The sequence below is a fragment of the Macaca nemestrina genome, chromosome 9 (genome assembly GCF_043159975.1).
Source record: "Macaca nemestrina isolate mMacNem1 chromosome 9, mMacNem.hap1, whole genome shotgun sequence".
NCBI classification, from domain to species: Eukaryota; Metazoa; Chordata; class Mammalia; order Primates; family Cercopithecidae; genus Macaca; species Macaca nemestrina.
In genome coordinates this window covers 94,420,660-94,440,612 of record NC_092133.1, presented here as the reverse complement: position 1 = coordinate 94,440,612, position 19,953 = coordinate 94,420,660, and the positions used below count along the sequence as shown (strand labels likewise).

The 19,953-nt window shown below is 37.3% G+C and overlaps 1 protein-coding gene across 5 annotated transcripts in view; it reads right to left on the bottom strand.

Annotated features, from left to right (window-relative positions):
* LOC105499837 (cyclin-Y-like protein 2) overlaps positions 1-19,949 on the bottom strand; it is a 50,851-nt gene extending 30,902 nt beyond the window's left edge. For 4 of the 5 annotated variants that reach the window (XR_011608062.1, XR_011608061.1, XR_011608060.1 and 1 more), the window contains exons 1-7: positions 19,399-19,947; positions 16,296-16,370; positions 14,301-14,335; positions 7,493-7,593; positions 4,387-4,422; positions 2,483-2,534; positions 588-707 (exon numbers count right to left, since the gene is read on the bottom strand). Coding sequence is in view for 2 of the 5 variants with exons in the window: in XM_011772646.2 (XP_011770948.2) it covers positions 588-707; positions 2,483-2,534; positions 4,387-4,422; positions 7,493-7,593; positions 14,301-14,335; positions 16,296-16,370; positions 19,399-19,621 (642 nt within the window). In the remaining 3 variants the exon portion in view is untranslated. Of the gene's footprint in view, positions 1-587; positions 708-2,482; positions 2,535-4,386; positions 4,423-7,492; positions 7,594-14,300; positions 14,336-16,295; positions 16,371-19,398 lie in introns of all 5 variants that reach the window. The other variant, XM_071070133.1, reaches the window with a different exon arrangement.
* Positions 19,950-19,953: the final 4 nt, after the last annotated feature.

The window sequence follows — 19,953 nt, the reverse complement described above, 5'->3', positions numbered from 1 at the left end:
AAATGATAGTTTTACAAAAAGGAATTCTGTAGGGATAATGTAAATGTAATGACACAGCTATGGTTTGGTAGACCGACTGGAACCACATTCCTGGGCAACTTCCTGAGCATGCACAGGTCATCAGTAGGGACAGATTAACACACATCATCCAAGGAACAAAGAATTGAGGGCAGCAGCTGTCACTGACAACATGTATCAGAATTGCCTGGGGATACAGCCTGGGACTCAGCTTAGAGCTACACCAGCATCCCTTCCTGCCCATCGGCCAGATGGTTTTGTTACTGCTCCCCATTCCAAGCCCTCCACATGCCCTGGATGTGTGTGCACTGTGTTTACTGAAGTGTTGGGGGAGAAATCAGAAATCCCTTCTGCTGCCTTTAATAGCAATTGTTCTGTGATGAGAAAAGCAATTGTGACATTTTAAGCCATAATGATGATTCAACTGAAATGTATATATTTGCTTTCATAAGTTTCTCTTAAAATTCTGAGATAATTTCAGAAACTTACTGTTATTAAAAAACAGGACCATACCACCCTGTTTACAAAAAGAATTTCTAAAGCTGCTTTATAAATAGAAAATATCTTACCAAACTGACGATTGCAAATTCAGCTGTTAGCCTTATGGCTTTAAACAGAGTACGAACAAATCTGAAAATAAATTTGTGTTCAGGATCATACTTAAAATATTCCTCCAAAACCTCTTCTCGCTGAAAGAAGAAAAGATGCAATGTAAGTATCCATTGAAGAAAAAAACCTGAGGTGCTCTTAAGACAGAGTGTTCACATTTGTGCCCATGTGTCATTTACAATAATTTTGATTGGTGAGATATCTTTTAGTGTTTACAAAATGAACAGTGGGATCCTGAAATACCATAACGATTTAATACTCATCAACATTCACTTAAAAATAATATGAGTTTAAGCTCAGAAAAGTTTATGTTCTTTTTTATCCTTTCCCCCACATAACTCCATCCAAATGTAAGCTACTAGTAGGCTTTAACGTCTTACTGACCGTATGTCATTCTTCCCTGCAATAAACTTTGAAAAAAATATAGTTTTCTGTAACCATGAGGCTCTAAGCATGTGCTGAAAAATACAATAGTCACTAGCCACATATGGCTATTATGTACCTGAGGAAGTACATTTTTAAATTTTTACACCATGTAAGTTGATATAAACTTAACTTCTTCTTATTATTTTTGTTTGTTTGTTTGTTTGTTTGCTTTATTTTTTTGAGATGGATTTTTGCTCTTGTTGCCCAGGCTGGAATGCAATGGTGTGATCTTGGCTCACTGCAACCTCCACCTCCTGGGTTCAAGCGATTCTTCTATCTCAGCCTCCCGAGTAGCCAGGATTACAGGCACATGCCACCATGCCTGGCCAATTTTTGTATTTTTAGTAGAGACAGGGTTTCATCATATTGGTCAGGCTGGTCTCAAACTCCTGACCCCCGGTGATCCTCCCACCTCGGCCTCCCAAAGTGCTGCAATTACAAAGGTGTGAGTCACTGCACCCAGCGAACTTAAATTATTTTTAACCCTCTTCATAAAAATCATGCTTCTATGTTAAAAGTATTTACATATACTTATATTGCTTGATACTATTGACAATTATCTTCTAAAAAGATAGGTTTTCTGTTATTTGGATAGTATATTTACTCACAATAGCTCACTAATTAAACATACCTGCAGATCAGTTCTTATTCCAGCATGTTCTTTTTACAATACTTTCAAAATAAGATGACTAGATGCCACATGAAATGGGGAGCAAGACTTTAAAAAAGATGCCTTTGACTGAGGGCATGAAACAGATACAAATCTGTGATGAAAACACAAATTCAGGCCGGGCGTGGTGGCTCACGCCTGTAATCCCAGTATTTTGGGAGGCTGAGGCGGGAGGATCCCGAGGTCAGGAGATGGAGACCATCCTGGCTAACATGGTGAAACCCCATCTCTACTAAAAACACAAAAAATTAGCTGGGCATGGTGGTGGGCGCCTATAGTCCCAGCTACTCAGGAGGCTGAGGCAGGAAAACAGTGTGAACCCAGGAGGCAGAGCTTGCAGTGAACTGAGATCACACCACTGCACTCCAGCCTGGACGACAGAGCGAGACTTTGTCTCAAAAAAAGAAAAATAAAGGAAAATATAAACTCAATAAAAGTGACACTTACTGGGCCGGGTGCAGTGGCTCATGCCTGAAATCCCACCACTTTGGGAGGCCGAGGTCAGGTATTCAAAACCAGCCTGGCTAACACGGTGAACCCCATCTCTACTAAAAATACAAAATTAGCTGGGCATGGTGGCAGCACCTGTAATCCCAGCTACGTGGGAGGCTGAGGCAGGAGGATTGCTTGAACCTGGGAGCCGGAGGTTCCAGTGAGGCAAAATGGCACCATTGCACTCCAGCCTGGGCAACAAGAGCAAAACTCCATCTCAAAAAAAAAAAAAAAAAAAAAAAAAAAAAAAAAAAAAGTGACACTTACTGTAAGTGGGTGTAACCGTTCATCAAATATGCCCAAAGATCTATCTGCATCTCTATAAAATAAGAATGTATATTACTTCAAAAACTGTTAATATCTTAGTATAATATCTGTTTAGTAAAATAATGCCTCCTATGTGCCTATGTGCTTTGGTGTTTACTTCACCCAAGCAAACGGTTTTTACAAATTCTCCTTGATACTGACTTGCAGAGGGTTTCCTGACCTCCTCTTCCTCAGCGCAGCCTGTCCTGTACTGTGAAGTCTTTTATACCATAACCAGTCAGAACTGCCTGTAAGTATTGACCCTCCCTAACAGGCAATGACAATAAACCAAACACATTTTCACTCCTCTAACCACACACTGAAACACAAGAACGTTTTACAAAGCAGTAGTGGTGGGCAATAATCTCTTTAGAACTTTAATGAATGTAAATGTGATTCAGATTTGCTAGCTTCCTTTATTTAAATTACTGAAAATAACAAATACATCATGAGAATATACTACAGGGAAATAAAGAGGAACATCAATTTCATTTAAAAATACAGCCAGCCAGTGCAGTAGCTCACGCCTGTAGAATCCCAGCACTTTGGGAGGCCAAACTGGCAGATCACTTGAGCTCCTTTAGGAGTTCGAGACCAGCCTGGGCAACATGACAAAACCCTGTCTCTACCAAAAGTACAAAAAAAATTATCCAGGCATGCTGACACACGTCTATGGTCCCAGCTACTCAGAAGCCTGAAGTGAGAGGATTGCATGAGCTGAGATCACGCCAATGGACTCCAGCCAAGTGACAGAGTGAAACTCAGTCTAAAAAACAGCTACAACTATCATTCTCAAAAATAAATGAAGTGAAGCTATCACTCATTCACAAGGAAATGTGTCACTCATGTCACAAGGAAAATAAGTATTTGTTTCCAATGATAAAATTTAAGCTTTCCTGAGGACTTTGAAAAACTTGTTCCTTCTACTGTAAGCTTGACAGCTTCTCAATACTTAAAGACGTTGTAAAATAAGATTGGTGGTTAAATTTAAAAAGTGATTTTTGATACAATAAAACATAAACCAATACTTTCCAAATAACTAACGCATATTATAAATGCAAGTATGTGGGGAAATAACCATTTATTGTGCAAGAATCATGGGTGAGTACTGAGAATACATTTGTGAATATGTAAAATGCCACTGTAACCAATTTAAGAAACTAGCACTTGTGAAGTTTTGATTTAGTATTAAAGAATACCCACAACTGTTTTAAAGCTTTAAAAATGCACCTTTTACCAACTACATATTTGCGTAAGCCTAGGTCATCTTATTGCTTCTTTAAAGCAAATTGCAAAGAAAGCGCTAGAGAATCCAGCTGTCTCCTATTAAGCTCAACACTACAGATTTTCAATAATACAAATACACGACACACATTTTACCATAAAAAAGTTATCTTTTCCTTTAAAAATTTATGTTAACAATATTGTTCTCAAGGAGTATTTTCTATTGTCACAATCTGAGTCATGGGTTACTACTGACATCTAGTTGGTAGAGGCCATCAATGCTGCTAAACTTTCTGCAATGCACAGGACAGTCCTCATGACAAAGCATTATCTAGCTCACAATATCAATAGTGTTAAGGCTGTGAAATCTAAACTAAAAATAGATTTTGAAAAAAATATCAATTTTATATTTCTATCACAGTAAGTATCAATATAATCAATATAAAATCATACTCATTGGGATACTCTATCATTTAAGAATTTAAAAAGTCTCAAGGACCAAAGAAAACACAAATAATTTGCTTAGATATTTTAGTAGGCACAATACAGCTTATGACGTCTAGAGCTGTGACCTAACACTGAGCTTGATATCATGCAAAGTAATTAGCCAGAATAACCAGACAGGTTTTAAAAATGCTCACCTTTGCTTGATATGATAATATATCGCCAAGGTCACACTGTGGAAGGAAAAAAAATATTCACAACAATAAATGTTATCATTTGTTAGGCTTGAAGACATTTTTTAAAAGGGGGACAGAGGAAACTCTCCTAGCAGCTCTGAAATTCAAATCTTGTATTTCAGAACAGTACCATAAGGGCACTTTCTTGTTTTTATTTCTAGGCTTTTAGCAAAAATATGAGAATCAAAATGCAAGGCAGTATGCTTTTAGAAGACATGTTTCTGTTGATGATTATAATATACAAGTAATAACATATTTCCCTGTTATATGCTCTTCTACCCACAAAACCTTTCATTCTATGCAATTTACTTTATGCATTTATTTATTTTTTGACCCAGAGTCTCACTCTGTTACCCAGACTGGAGTGTAGTGGCGCAATCTTGGCTTACTAAAACTTCCACCTCCCAGGTAAAAGCGATTCTCATGCCTCAGCCTCCCAAGTAGTTGGAACTACAGGTTTGTGCCACTACGCCCAGCTAATTTTTCTATTTTTAGTAGGGACAGGGTCTTGCCATTGATGGCCAGGTTGGTCTCAAACTCCTGGCCTCAAGTGATTCACCTGCCTCGGAACTCCCAAAGTGCTAGGATTACAGGCATGAGCCACCGCACACAGCCTCATGCAGTTTACATCTACGCGTCCATATGTTTAAGCCATTTAGTAGCAGTGTTTTCTTTTTTAAGATGTTAGGCCCTGCATTTTAGTTTAGTTCACTATCTCCTACCACCCATTTTTAATTATTTCCCTAAAAATACATAATGAAAGTGCTTTATAACAAATAAAATTATTTGAAATCACTTTTGCATAATTATTAAAAAATATATTAGTAAACATAAGCACACAGGAAATCAATGACAGGTGCAGTGATCCTAAAATGAGCCATGCTGACAAGGCAGTGTAACAGGACACAGTGTAATATGAATGGCAGGTACCTTCAATTATTTTAACTGAAATATTTATGAACAGATACACCTCTTCAGATATATGTAACTGTATTCCTAAGTTACTCACAGATGCTGCATATCACAAAACAAGAGGTTCTCTTACATATGTTATGTGCTTCCATTTACCCTCAGCATCTAGAATGAGGCTCAAAATAACTGAGGGAAGGCAAATTTCAATTTTAATAATAGGTCTATATAATATTAGCACTTTTTAAAAAAGCCTGTAATGTTAGCATTTAAGATGGATACGTCTATAGTGCTTTAAGTAGTTTTCATCTCTAAAATAATTTTAAAATCACAGAATTTGAAGTTACATGCTGGAAAGGACCAATGACCTTACATGACATTTAATCCAGCACTCATTTTACAGATCAGGGAAACAAACCTTAAAACTGACTTGCCCAAGGTCCCACCAAATAGGAGGAGTTTCTCGTCCTAAACTCAAATTAAGCTGTGGCTCTCAAACTTTGCTGCACATTAAAATCAACTGAGGAGATTTACTGCGTCATTTTTAACATAAGACTTTTCAATTTAATTAATTAGCATTGGGTAGGACTTTGGGCATCAGGGTTGTTAAAAATTTATCTGGTGATTTCAAAGTGCAGCAAAGTTTGGAATGATTGAGTTGGAGTGAAAATCAGAATCTTTTTGTCTTCACACTTTATTTCATTAAGGTGATCTTCCATCTCTGATATCCTTTCTTCTGCTTGATCAATTCGGCTATTGATACATACACATGTTTCATGAAGTTCTCATGCTGTGTTTTTCAGCTCCATCAGGTCATTCATGTTCTTCTCTAAACTCTTTATTCTAGTTAGCAGTTTCTGTATCCTTTTATCAAGCTGCTTAGCATCCTTGCATTGGGTTGGAACATGCTCCTTTAGCTTGGAGGAGCTAGTTATCACCCACCTTCTGAGGTCTACTTCTGTCAATTTGTCAAACTCATTCTCCACCCAGTTTTGTTCCCTTGCTGGTGAGGAGTTGTGATCCTTTGGAGTAGAAGAGGCATTCTGGTTTTGGACATTTTCAGCATTGTTGTGTGGTTTTTTGTCTCATCTTCATAGATTTATCTACCTTTGATCGCTGTTGTTGATGACCTTTTGATGTTGATGGGGTTTTTGCATTGTTGTCCTTTTTGTTGATGTTGATGCTACTGCTTTCTGTTTGCTAGTTTTCCTTCTAACATTCAGGGGCCTCTTCTGCAGGTCTGCTGGAGTTTGCTGGAGGTCCACTCCAGACTGTTTGCCTGAGTATCACCAGTGGAGGCTGCAGAACAGCAAAGATTGCTGCCTGTTCCTTCTTCTGGAAGCTTCGTTCCAGAGGGGCACCTGCCAAATGCCAGCTCTCCTGTATGAGGTGTCTGTCGACCCCTGCTGGGAGATGACTCCAAGTCAGGAGTCAGCTGCCATTTTTAATTAAAGTAAAAGTTACTGACAATTGAATTAGCTAAAAATGCTAGAGCATTTGAAATAAAATAGTTTGTAAGCTAGTTATGTTTATAGAATGAAAAGTAAAATTAAAGACAAAGACATTAATATGCTAAATTAGTACTTTCCAAACTGTGTTCTAAAAATCAACACTCATAATCCAAGGAGGTGATAATGATGTACACTCCAAACCCAGTGGAGCTGGTGGTGGTGTTGGTTGTTGTTCCTTTTTAAAAAAACTTCATCTCAGGGTGCTCTCAAAGCACATCTTCGTGGCCCATGAAGTTCTCATGCACAATGGGAGAAAATGAAATGCAGATACACTGTGGTGCCAGAAGAGAAAAAGCTGTTCCTTCTGTCAAGACTAATGTCCAAAGTAGTACACATTGATTTAGGCCGGCAATGCACTGAAAAATCAATAACGGTAACCTATCCTTCTCATTATGTTCAACATTGTCTTAAGGCATAAAGGCATCAAATAAATAGCTACACTTTTTCTGAGATTGCTTATGTGCTGATTTTTCCTTCCACCATGATGTCTAAGATTAAAAGAGAAATTGATACTTAATATTTAGAATCTGGATATCAATATACAATTGACTCCAATTTCTTAAAATGACTGCTGAAGAGGACAACAAAATGGCTGAAATAATTTTTGAATAAAGGAGTCTGTCCCTTGGCATTAATGTTGTACTCACGATTTTAGTGTCATTGTAAGATGAGGTTGGCTGGCTGTGCTGTCATCAAGGAATATTGTCGAACATGAACTGTATTGTTGAGTAAAACGCTCAGTAGATACCTGAAAGGGAAGGGAAGTGTAAGTTAAACTTATCAAAGTATACTTTTTCATTGGTTAAAATGTCAAATTTTTTAAAGCACTAGGATATTTCTTACACTCCATGAACTGCCTGAGTGTGGTATCATATGCACTCTATAGAATACCCACTGGAGGCTCTTTACTGCCACAGATGATGTTTGAGATATGGGTTACAAAATGCTACCCTTAATATGGTACCTATCATCAAACCTAACAAGGATTTTATGAATTGCCTTTATAAATAATGAGAAAAGTTTAAAATAAGATTTCATTTTTTATAGTGACATAAAACAGCTGAGAATTTTTATTTCTGTTATTTATTTACTACAGTAAAATGTAATGTATTAAATAATATTGGTATAGGACCATTTTACTGCAATGAATACAAGACTAATGCGTTTACTAAGTTACTAATCCTAAATGTATTATTTCAGGCAATATTGTGACAAAACAAGTGTTTCAGATTCAGAGGCTCTGTGTACCAGAGCTGCTAGGCCACCAACAAGTGAGGAAGACATAGGTTCCTTTAGTCCTGTTTTCTTATGTGGAGGATAAAAAAAAATTTAACTTTCACTTCATGTTTAAATAAGACTGCCATGACATGACTCAAATGAGACCCTCAGATAATACTTTCCATTCATTTCAAAACTTGATTAATTTTATTCTATAAATCATTTGACCTGCACCTAGGCATTTTCCTGCTGTACCCCTGTTCTCTGCCTGGAATAATGCTTTTCTCTTTCCTTGTTCCAGCAAGCTTGACTCCATATACCCTCTTGGATCTCTTTGCCAGTAGCCTCACCAAAACATGTTTTCTTGTACACTAACTGGTTACAAGATACTAATTCTAGCAGAGTATTGCCCTCATGAGAAAGTACACCTCTCCATAAGAATAAAGGAGAGCCCTAACTGTTCCTACCTCCAGCTGCTCAGCATAAAGTGTTGAATAAATCAAAAAGTTCAAGTGTTTGACAAATTAGTTCAGTTATAATTTGGAAGGTAAGTCTTACTACATTTAATTACAGCACAAACACTACTAACACTTTACTGTTTATAGGTATTATTTAAGGTAGTCACAAAATAGAAACAAATCTAACCAATCAGCATAAATCACAGCGTATGAAATTTTACAATCTTTAACAAGAAATGGAAGGGTTTACTTAGTAGTTTTAAGGTTTAATGACAAAAACTAGAAAATAATCATACCTCATATTTTAGTAAGTCAAAACCAAAGTCTGACCATCAAAGGTCCAGTACCTGTTGGATGCCAATGCCCAACCACTGACTTCTTCCACTGTACCTGCTGCCTCTCATTTTAACCCATTAAAAATACTAAAGCTGTTTTCCTTGTAGAGGTCTTTCACCTCCTTGCTTAGGTATATTCCTAAGCTGGTGCTGTTTTTGTTGTTGTTGTTGTTGTTGTTTGTTGTCTGTTTGTCTTTTTTGGCAGCTATTATAAAGGGGTGGAATTCTTGGTTTAATGCTCAGCTTCATCACTGTTGGGGTATAACAGAGCCACTGATTTGTGTACATTCACTTTATATTCTGAAACTTTTCTGAATTCATTTTTCAGTTATAGGAGTTTTTTGGAGGAGTCTTTAGGGTTTTCTAGGTATATGATCATATCATTGGCAAACAGTGACAGTCTGACTTCCTATTTACTGATCTGGATGGCCGTTATTTCTTTCTCTTGTGTGATTGCTCTGGCTAGGTCTTTCAGTACTATATTGAATAGGAGCGGTGATAGTGGGCATCCTTGTCTTGTTCCAGTTCTCAGGGGGAATGCTTTCAACATTTTGCTATTCAATATTATGTTGGTTGTGGATCTGTAATGGATGGCTTTTATTACATTGAGGTATGTCCCTTGTATGCTAATTTTGCTGAGGGTTTTAATCATAAAAGGATGCTGGATTTTGTCAAATGCTTTTTCTGCATCTATTGAAATGATCACGTGATTTTTGTTTTGTATTCTGTTTCTGTGGTGTATCACATTTATTGACTTGCATATGTTAAACCATCCCTGCATCCCTGGTATGAAACCCGCTTGATCATGGCGGATTATCTTTTTGATATGCCATTGGGAACTGCAAAACATTGCTGAATGAAATTATGGATGACACAAAAAAATGGAAAGACATCCATGCTCATGAATGGGTAGAATCAATATTGTGAAAATGATCATCTGCCAAAAGCAATCTACAAATTCAATGCAATTCGTATCAAAATACCATCATCATTTTTCACAGAACTAAAAAAAAAATTCTAAAATATGGTACCAAACAAGACCCCACATAGCCAAAACAAAACTAAGCAAAAACAACAAAACTAGAGCTATCACATTATCTAACTTCGAACTATAAGATAAGGCCATTGTCATCAAAACAGCATGGTACTGGTATAAAAATACACACACACACCAATGCAACAGAATAGAAAACCCAGAAATAAACTGAAATACCTACAGCCAGCTTAACTTCAACAAAGCCAACTAAAACGAAGTGAAGAACGTAAACCCTATTCAACAAATGGTGTCAGCATAATTGGCAAAGCCATGTGCAGGAGAATAAAACCGGATCCTCAACTCTCACCTTATACAAAAATCAACTCAAGATGGATCAAGGACATAAATCTACAATGTGAAACCATAAAAATTGTAGAAGATAATATGAGAAAAACCTTCTAGACATTGGCTTAGGCAAAGACTTCATAACCAAGAACCCAAAAGCAAATGCAACAAAAACAAAGATAAACCGGTGAGACTTAACTAAAGAGCTTCTGCACAGGAAAAGGAACAATCAGCAGTGTAAACAGACAACCTGCAGAATGAAAGAGAAAATCTTCACAATCTATACATCTGACAAAGGACTAATATATAGAATCTACAAGGAACTCAAACAGATGGGCAACAGAGAAAACAAACAATCCCATCAAAAAGTGGGCTAAAGCGATAAATACACAATTCTCAAAAGAAGATATACCACTGGCCAAAAAACATATGAAAAAATGCTCAACATCACTAATGATCAGGAAAATGAAAATCAAAACCACAATGCCATACCACCTTACTCCTGCAAGAATGGCCATAATAAAAAAATCAAAAAACAATAGATGTTGGTATGTATGCAGAGAAAAGAAAACACTTCCCTACAATGCTGGTAAAAATGGAAACTAGTACAACCACTATGGAAAGCAGTGTGGAGATTCCTTAAAACACTAAAAGTAGAACTACCATTCAATCCAGCAATCCCACTACTGGGTATCTACCCAGAGGAAAACAAGTCATTATACAAAACAGATACTTGCACATGTATGTTTGCAGCAGCACAATTTGCAATTATAAAAATACGGAACCAGCCCAAATGCCCATCAATCAACAAGTGGATTAAGAAATACCACTCAGCCATAATAAGGAATAAATCAATGGCATTCCCAGCAACCTGGATGGAATCAGAGACTATTATTCTAAGTGAAGTAACTCAGGAATGGAAAATTAAAGATCATATGTTCTCATTCATATGTAGGAGCTAAGCTATGAGGATGCAAAGGCATAGAATGATACAATGGACTTTGGGGACACAGGGAAAAGGGTGCGGGGGGGTGAGGGATAAAAGACTACAAATTGGGTTCAGTGGATACTGCTCAAGTGACTGGTACACCGAAATCTCACAAATCACCACTAAAGAATTTACTCATGTAACTAAATACCACCTGTTTCCCCCAAAACCTATGGAAATAAAAGTATATAAATAAATAAACTATGGCATTTTTCCCAGCAAATATAAAATAAAATGAAAACTCAAGTTTAGGTTTTCCTCTCTCCTTTTTGGCAGGACAAAGTTTAGATATGTTTTTAAATAATAACTTCTTTCTTTTTCTGAGACAAGGTCTCCCTTTGTTGCCCAGGCTGGAGTGCAGTGGTGAAATTATAGTTAACTACAGCCTCAAACTCCTGATCTCAAGTGATCCTCTGCCTCAGCCTCCTGAGTAGGTAAAACTAAAGGCACATGCCACCATGCCTGGCTAATTTGTTATTTAACCTTTTTGTAGAGATGAGCTCTTGCTATGTTGACCAGGCTAAAAATAAACAAATTTTAATTCACTTAAATATTTCTAACACCTTGGACATTCATGAAAACAGCTCCATCTATGTTGTGAGGTAATGGGATAATATGGCAGCGTAAGTTTGAATAAAAATATTAAACAACACCTTAGGAGAAAAGTATAATATGCTAATTATAGATACATCACTAAAGAATTGTCTGGGTTAATACCATTAATTATATTGAAATTAAACTTTGATTCACATGTAAATATAGGTCCTAAATTTGGATTAAATATGATAGATTGACCACAAATTTATTTCCTCTGCCTCTGGAAGTCTCGTTAGTCATACGTAACATACTAGTTACAAACAGGATCAGGACAGAAGGTTGACAGAGATGATTTTTAATAAATGCGGGGACATAAAAAGTACATAAAGGAGTGGTACATAACACAGAAGCACAACTTTGGTCCCTACAGAAAGTGACTGGAAGAGAAGCAAGCCAGTTTGTCTTGCAGAACTAAAGGCAGGCTGTGAACTTAGAGGCAAATGGAACTTTGGAATGTAGGGTAAAATGTAAAACAAAAGCCAGCAAGGTCAGAAAATCTGTGGTTAGAGCCCCAAGTCCACCTGTCTTCCCATCTGATAAGAAACTTAGATGTGTGTTCTTTGGATATACCAAACCTGAGAATTTCTAGGTTCAGAAATACCATGGCTTAAACCTGAGATATAAAGAAAACGGTACACCAAAAATAGAACTCCAACTTGCTTCCCTAACTCTGCTTTTGGAAAGCAAGTAGACATTCTTTTACTTCCCAGGCAGAAAATTGGGAGATCCTTTCTCAGAAGAAACTGAACTGGATCAAGTAAAGATCCCCAGATAATACACTGAAGTCCCACAAATGAAAAGTTAGTTTGGCTTCCAAAACCTCACACTGAGTGCCACCAGTTAACAGAAGTCCTGCTTTCAAATAAAACCAGGGAACACTACACATTGGAAGGAAGCCTCCAACAAGAGAGATCAAAACAACAGAAAAAAGGAATTCATGGACCAGTCAAAATCAGGAACAAAACTTTAAAAAAAAAAAAAATCTAAAACCACTGTGAGAAAAAGATAAAAAATTCAATAGAAATATTACAGTAAAAAGTCACAGAAGCTGAAAAAAAAATCAAAGTGGAAAAGTTAAAAACCAATGCAGGTATACTGTTCTAAGCAACCTAGCATCTGAATAACAAGACTGTCAGAAAAAAAGGAACAGAGAAAATACAAAAATTCTCAAGAAGAGAGTCCTCTTGAGACTCTCTTCTTAGTAGCCTCAATAAAATGAAAAGATTCCTACCAAGCTGTTATGAAATTTCAGATCTCAGTGAGAGAGACGCTTCTAAAAAGCTTCCACAGATACATAAAATCTGGTTATAAATAATGTATCTCACAATGGCAATAGAGTCAAGAACAACACTGTAATGACAGCACAATTGCAAAATATCTTCAGAACCATAAAGTTTAGATTTAACCTAGAAGTTTACTCTATATCAAAAAGGAGGGGTTTTAAGATTGGCCAGATCCCTAAACATCTCTGCCCAGGAAAATGTGCTCAAGTACAACTAGAAAGGATAACAGGACAGCAGGAAACAGAATCTAGGACTCAGGCGATCCCACATAAGATGGCAGCTATGTGAGATCCCAAAAGACTTTAAAGAGCTAGCACAGAAAAGCAGACATTGAGCATATCTAGGGAAAGCCACTGTATATTGAACTAGGATGACAAAATGCCAAAGAAAGTTGACCCCATCCTCGGCAAAAAAAAAAATAAAAAATAAAATAAAAAAAAGGAACAGATGTGTTTTAGCAGATGGAAAGTATCTTCAAAAGGCATGGGATAAATGCTACAACACTTGGGGGAAAAACAGCTGTCAGAAAACAGGCAAACTAATATAGTCAGAAAATTAGCTTCATGCTAAAAAAAAAAAAAATGGATGTGAAAGCAAACAGACCAACCAGGGGCTACTTATTGCATTTGGCTGGGTAAAGTAACATAGACTAGGGAAAAATAGATGATCCAGAAAAAGTGCAGAAATGCTCAGATTTCAGAACTGTTTCAGAGAAAGAATGAAGGACATATAATGCAGAGGCATAGTGAAAACACCATATGACTTAGCAGTGAATAATATTTGTATAGTCATAATCATGTAAATATTACTGATTTAATTTAAAAGTGTGCTACAGTTGGAAGAAACAGAGGGAGAAAAATAAGGTCACGGTGTAGTGAGGAAGGTATGCTTTCACCTGCTACAGCAAAGTCAATAGACAGTGCTGATAGCTATTCTATTTTTGTTATTTGTTATTCTGTATTTGTTATTTTGTTATGTTATTTATTAGCTATTCTATTTTGTTATTTGATTAAAAATATGATTAAATATTTAAGGCAGATCTTTATACCACAACTAGACTATTGAAATTTAACTTAAACGTCAGAAATTCTTAAAAGGTGGACACACTAAGCTGAAGAATTCTCTGGATATTTTTGATACTTAGGAAAATACAAAAAGAGGTCCATGCTATCACCACTGGGGTCCCCATTATAATTCAAGAGAGACATTTTTATATCAAACTATCAATTTCTTAACTTTTTGACTGTTTACGTACATGCTTTGTATAGTTGCTTTTTCTTTTTTCTTGTACTAAGAATGAAAAAAAAAAGGTCACTTCTGACACAAATACCGTAAAATAAGAGTAGTAGTTAATGTCTTACTAATTACTCCTAAATGAGGAAAAATTCCATTTTAAAAAATTACTTTCAAAAATTTATATTTAAATTATCTGGTATGAGAAATCTCATAAAGTAAAATATAATAACTTAGTTTTACTTTTTGACCTAGTTCACTTTTTGTTTCCATTACATACAAACGAAAGAACCCTTATATACAAAAGAAAAGAACAAAAAAAAAATGAGGCCAGATTAAGAAGTTAGTTAATAAAAAAGTTTAACTGTTGCATATATGAGCCATAAGTATTTTCTCATTCTGCATTTACACAAAGCTTACTTTATTTACCAGAATCTAAGAGTTAACATCTCTAAGAACTACTTTCTGGCCAGGCACCTATCTCCAGATGCAGCAGAATCCCTGTAAGCATCTTGAACCACACTTAATGGTCATCTACTAATATGTCACTAAAAACAAAACAACTGGAAAGTAACCTGTCTTAAATTTAAATTTTAAAATGACTATACAAACCTGATTGGACATGGTGTCTACACCAAAAAAATCATTTTTTCTAAAAAAGAAAAAAAAAAGAAAAAGGCCAGCATAATAAAAGCTCCAAGAGGACTTGGGCCATGCTTTGTTTCCTACATTGCCTCCACCTTTGATGGTGGAAGGGCCTTGCAGGCAAACATTCCTACCACTGAAGAGTGAGAGACATGGAATACCTTTTGTTTTACCTCTTCCATGCTCTCCATGTGGGAGAAGCCTACAGCTCTGGAAGGAACTGGGAAAAACAACTCTGATATGGTTTGGATATTTTTCCCCCTCCAAATCTCATGTTAAAATGTGACCCTTAATGTTGGAGACAGGGCCTAGTGGGAGGTGTTTGGGTAATGGCAGTGGATTCCTTACGAATGGCTTGGTGCCATCCCCATGGTAATAAGCAAATTCTCATTCTGGTAGTTTAAGAGTATGGTACCTTCCCTCTACCTGCCTCTCCCTCCCTTTCTCACCATGTGGAACCACCTGCTTCCCCTTCGCCTTCTATCATGATTGTAAGCTTGCTGAGGCTCTCACCAGAAGCAGATGTTGAAGCCAAGCTTGTACAGCCTGAAGATCTGAGCCAATTAAACCTCATTTGTTATAAATTACCCAGCCTTATGTACCTCTCTTATAATAATGCAAAAATGAAGACATATTCTAACCAGAAATAACGGACTCAAGACAGGCAAAGTTTACTCAAATTACAAAAAGAAAGGTTACAAACTCCCATATTTTACTGTGCTACATTACTTCTCATATTATTATAGATCCTCACTTGTATTCTTGCTGCTTAAATCAACTGGAAAACTTGGCTGTGTATGGCTTTTTGGCAAACAAACGAGGATTTGTTAAGGAATTAAGGAAATAAGCAGAAGTCGGGCATGTTTAAATTTACATTACATCAGATGAAAAGCTTAATAACTTAAAAGTTTCAAGAAGCATAAACTTGGATGTGATAAACGCATGTGATCAGGGGACTGTGCAAGAGGAGGCCAAAATCACAGATTTAATCTCTGGTGATGAACAACTATGGTTTTTTTATTTGTTTAAATGGAAACCAAGCTGAAGCCTGAGTTCCATCTTTAAAATGTACTCTTTGGAGCAAGGGAAAAGGTGTAAAAAATTATAAATAAAGATAAATCTATGACTCCTCCACATGACAAATTGTGTTGATAAAAAGATGGCAAAATGTATAAACAAAAAGTTTATATGATTTCACTAACACAGTAACAACTAAAAAAAGCATATCACATATTAAAATAAGACAAGTGAATATGTGGAAAGTTGAAAAAATTAAACCAATGTGAGTTTCTAAATACTTTCTATAATACATCTGATCAAACGACAAGAGTTTTGACTCTTTTTCTTGGCAGAAAAAACAATGTTGTCTCACCATCTGTTTGAGATTTTCTCAGGAATATTGTGCTTGCCTTTGGATGGTCAGAAGAGTTGGACTCCAAAGGTATATCTATAGAGGGAGAGAAGAAAAGAAGATGTGATCATTATAAAAATTTATCAACTCATTTATTTGACTGCCACATTTAAGCTATTTCACTACCTCTACTAACGAATGTATAGACATAAGATGAAGCCAGGCAAGATGGCACATGCCTGTAGTCCCAGCTACTCAGAAGGCTGAGATGAGAAAATCCCTTGAGCCCAGGTCAGGAATTTGAGGCCAGCATGAGTGACATAGTGAGACCTTCCTTTATTTAAAAAAATGTAAATTTGCCTTTAAATTGTGTAAAATCAACTGCATACAATAAAACAAGATGGTAGTATGTTTTAAAAGACAGGTCTATTTTGTAGGCAAAATATAAGATGTATTCTGGAGTTTTTTTTCATTTTAAAAAAGTAAATTCAGCATATCTGTCTCTTCCATGTCATTCTGAGGACATAGAACCTTAGTTCTGTTGAGTAGCTGTCTTCCATAGTCACGTGAGATCTCTAAGTCTTCATTTCTTCATTAGCAAAACATAGAGAGAACGTATATAGGCCTTATTTGTATTGCAAAGGGCCAAATGAGACATACATAAATTGTGCTGTAATCCTAAAGAATGACAATAAAGAGCCTTTTCTGGGCTCTCATCCAACACTTCTCATCTATTAACTGGTGTGTAAAATGACTCAGAGCCTTTCCTTATACCACCAAGTGGAGTATGTTTACACAAGTAAACATACTTTGTGTATAAAGGTGTAATTAATTAATTCACATATTTGTTTATTCTAAATTCTTAAATATCTTGAAAAATGAGTATAGTACTCCAAGTTATACAAAGTCACACTCACCATGAGTCTTAATTATTCTACCTCTGAAAAAAATAAGAGCCCAACCAAAGTTGTTTTTTTTTTTTTTTTTTTCCACTTTAAGTTCTGGGATACATGTGCAGAACATGCAGGTTTGTTACATAAGTATACATGTTCCATGGTGGTTTGCTGCACCCATCAACCCATAGAGGTTTTAAGCCTCACATGGATGAGGTATTGTCCTAATGATTTCCCTCCCTTTGTCCCCCACCCCCCGACGGGCCCCAGTGTGTGATGTTCCTTTCCCTGTGTCCATGTGTTCTCATTGTGCTTTTTGCTTAGGATTGTCTTGGCTATACGGAGCCGAATCAAAGTTTAAATAGAAGAGCTATAAGACAGTAATAAATCTCTGGCATTTAAATGAAACCAAAGAGCCAATGGATTTAATATCTTTATGATACAATGTTTTCTATTTGGAAAAATTTACTTTTTATTCAAGAACCATATTGTTACCCAGAATTCTTTTTACTTAGATTCATCTCTTTGCAAAACTTTAGAGACAAACCAACTGTTTTCTCTTTTCTACCCCCTCCCATCCCTCTGCCTCTCCCAGCAGTATAGAGACTGAAAAACTCCAACTTTCTTATCTTTGAACAAGATGCTATTGTCAAGAGGGGGAAAGACAAAGAGGGAGCCATCGCAACAAACACTCTTACACAGGCAAGGTCTGACATTTTAACCTTCAATCTTTATATTACATATTCAAAGTCTACATTTACGTTTTATGTCTTTTGAAAGTTTTGACCACAAACCAACTCCACCTTTTTGTTGTTGTTGTTGTTGTATGTTTTATTTTATTTATTATATTATACTTTAAGTTCTAGGGTACATGTGCATAACGTGCAGGTTTGTTACATATGTATACTTGTGCCATGTTGGTGTGCTGCACCCATCAACTCGTCAGTACCCATCAACTCATCATTTACATCAGGTATAACTCCCAATGCAATCCCTCCCCCCTCCCCCCTCCCCATGATAGGCCCCGGTGTGTGATGTTCCCCTTCCCGAGTCCAAGTGATCTCATTGTTCAGTTCCTGGGATTGTAAACTAGTTCAACCATTATGGAAAACAGTATGGTGATTCCTCAAGGATCTAGAACTAGATGTACCATATGACCCAGCCACCCCATTACTGGGTATATACCCAAAGGATTATAAATCATGCTGCTATAAAGACACATGCACACGTATGTTTATTGCGGCACTATTCACAATAGCAAAGACTTGGAATCAACCCAAATGTCCATCAGTGACAGACTGGATTAAGAAAATGTGGCATATATACACCATGGAATACTATGCAGCCATAAAAAAGGATGAGTTTGTGTCCTTTGTAGGGACATGGATGCAGCTGGAAACCACCTCTCTTTTAGAACAAGGAGGTAAATAATGTCTGTTAAGTCGCCAGAATAAATCTGGAGACACATTTTGTGTTAAAGTAAGAATTTTAAAGTAATCAGAGCCTCATAGGTAAACTCCTTTGGGGGAACTCCCTCACACCCATTTTTCTGTAGCCCTGGCCATGACATTTCACACCTTTCCCAATTATTTTAAGCACCCTCCATTTTCTTTCCTTCTATATTCAAATTAGTTAGAAGAAAGCAAGCAGCTTCTATCAAGGTGACTTAAAGCAACCCATGTAAGTCTCTCCTATGGCAACCTGCATTCTGATTTTAAATAAGAAATCCCCAAATATTTCAATATAAATTGTCCTGAGATTTAGCTACTTTAACAAAGGAAATAATTAGGCACTTACCTGGTTCCTTCACTTAGGTACCATCTGGATAGGTACAAAGATAATGGGATGGGTACTGGAAAGTTGGGATATTTGAGTTTTTATTGAGAAAAGGAAGAGAATATTCCAAAGAAGCTTCAACAAAGTCCCACAGGTACTAAATAAAGCTACAGACAAGAACAGCCATAAATAAATGGTCCCATGCCAGCCTGGGAGAATGAGATGAGGGAGAAAGAACTGGGAGTTTGGGAGGGAAGGAGAAAAGAAACTGGATTCTGTGGGAAAGACCAAGGGGTGGGAACGCAAGGCAAAGCCAGATTTTGTTCCTGGCCAGCCCTAGGATAGCTGGCTACAGGCAGAAAGGAGCCTGAGGTTTGGGATGCCTCCCAGAGGACCCTGGTAACAGCAGCAACCAGAAGTGTGCCGAGGACAGACGGCACCCGTTACCTCCTCACCTTCTGGCATCTCCCGTTCACAGATGTGGTGCACATGGAGGCCCTCACCAGCTTCAAAAGTCACCTCACCAGGCTCTACAGCAGCAGCCACAGGCACTCCTGCTATCATGTCTCCAGCTGCTGCCTTATAGATCTCAGACCCACAGGGGCACACTGACCCCTGGTGCTGGTCCAACTCAGGGCTGGCCCTGGGACACACACAACAGGTCATTATGTTCCCCATGAGGTGCCTCTACTCCTGTCACCACCTGTGCCTCTGCTCACAGCTTTGGCCACACACTCCCGCTGCCCTAGGCCGAGGCTATGCTGCACTTGCAGAGATGGTCTTGTCTGCTGCTTGCCTGCCCACGCCACAGCCAGACCCCAGCCAGGGCTTGGGCCAATGCCCGCACCCTGCCACCTCCCATGAGTTGACTTGTCTGGGAGGGTGAAGACCAGCTGGCTTATTTAATAGGTTGTGAACCCAACAAGCACTGAGAGACACAACAAATGCCTGAAGAAAGTATAGATGGAGCTCCTCCTCCTTCTGCAGTCACCTACAGACTGAAGCCCACT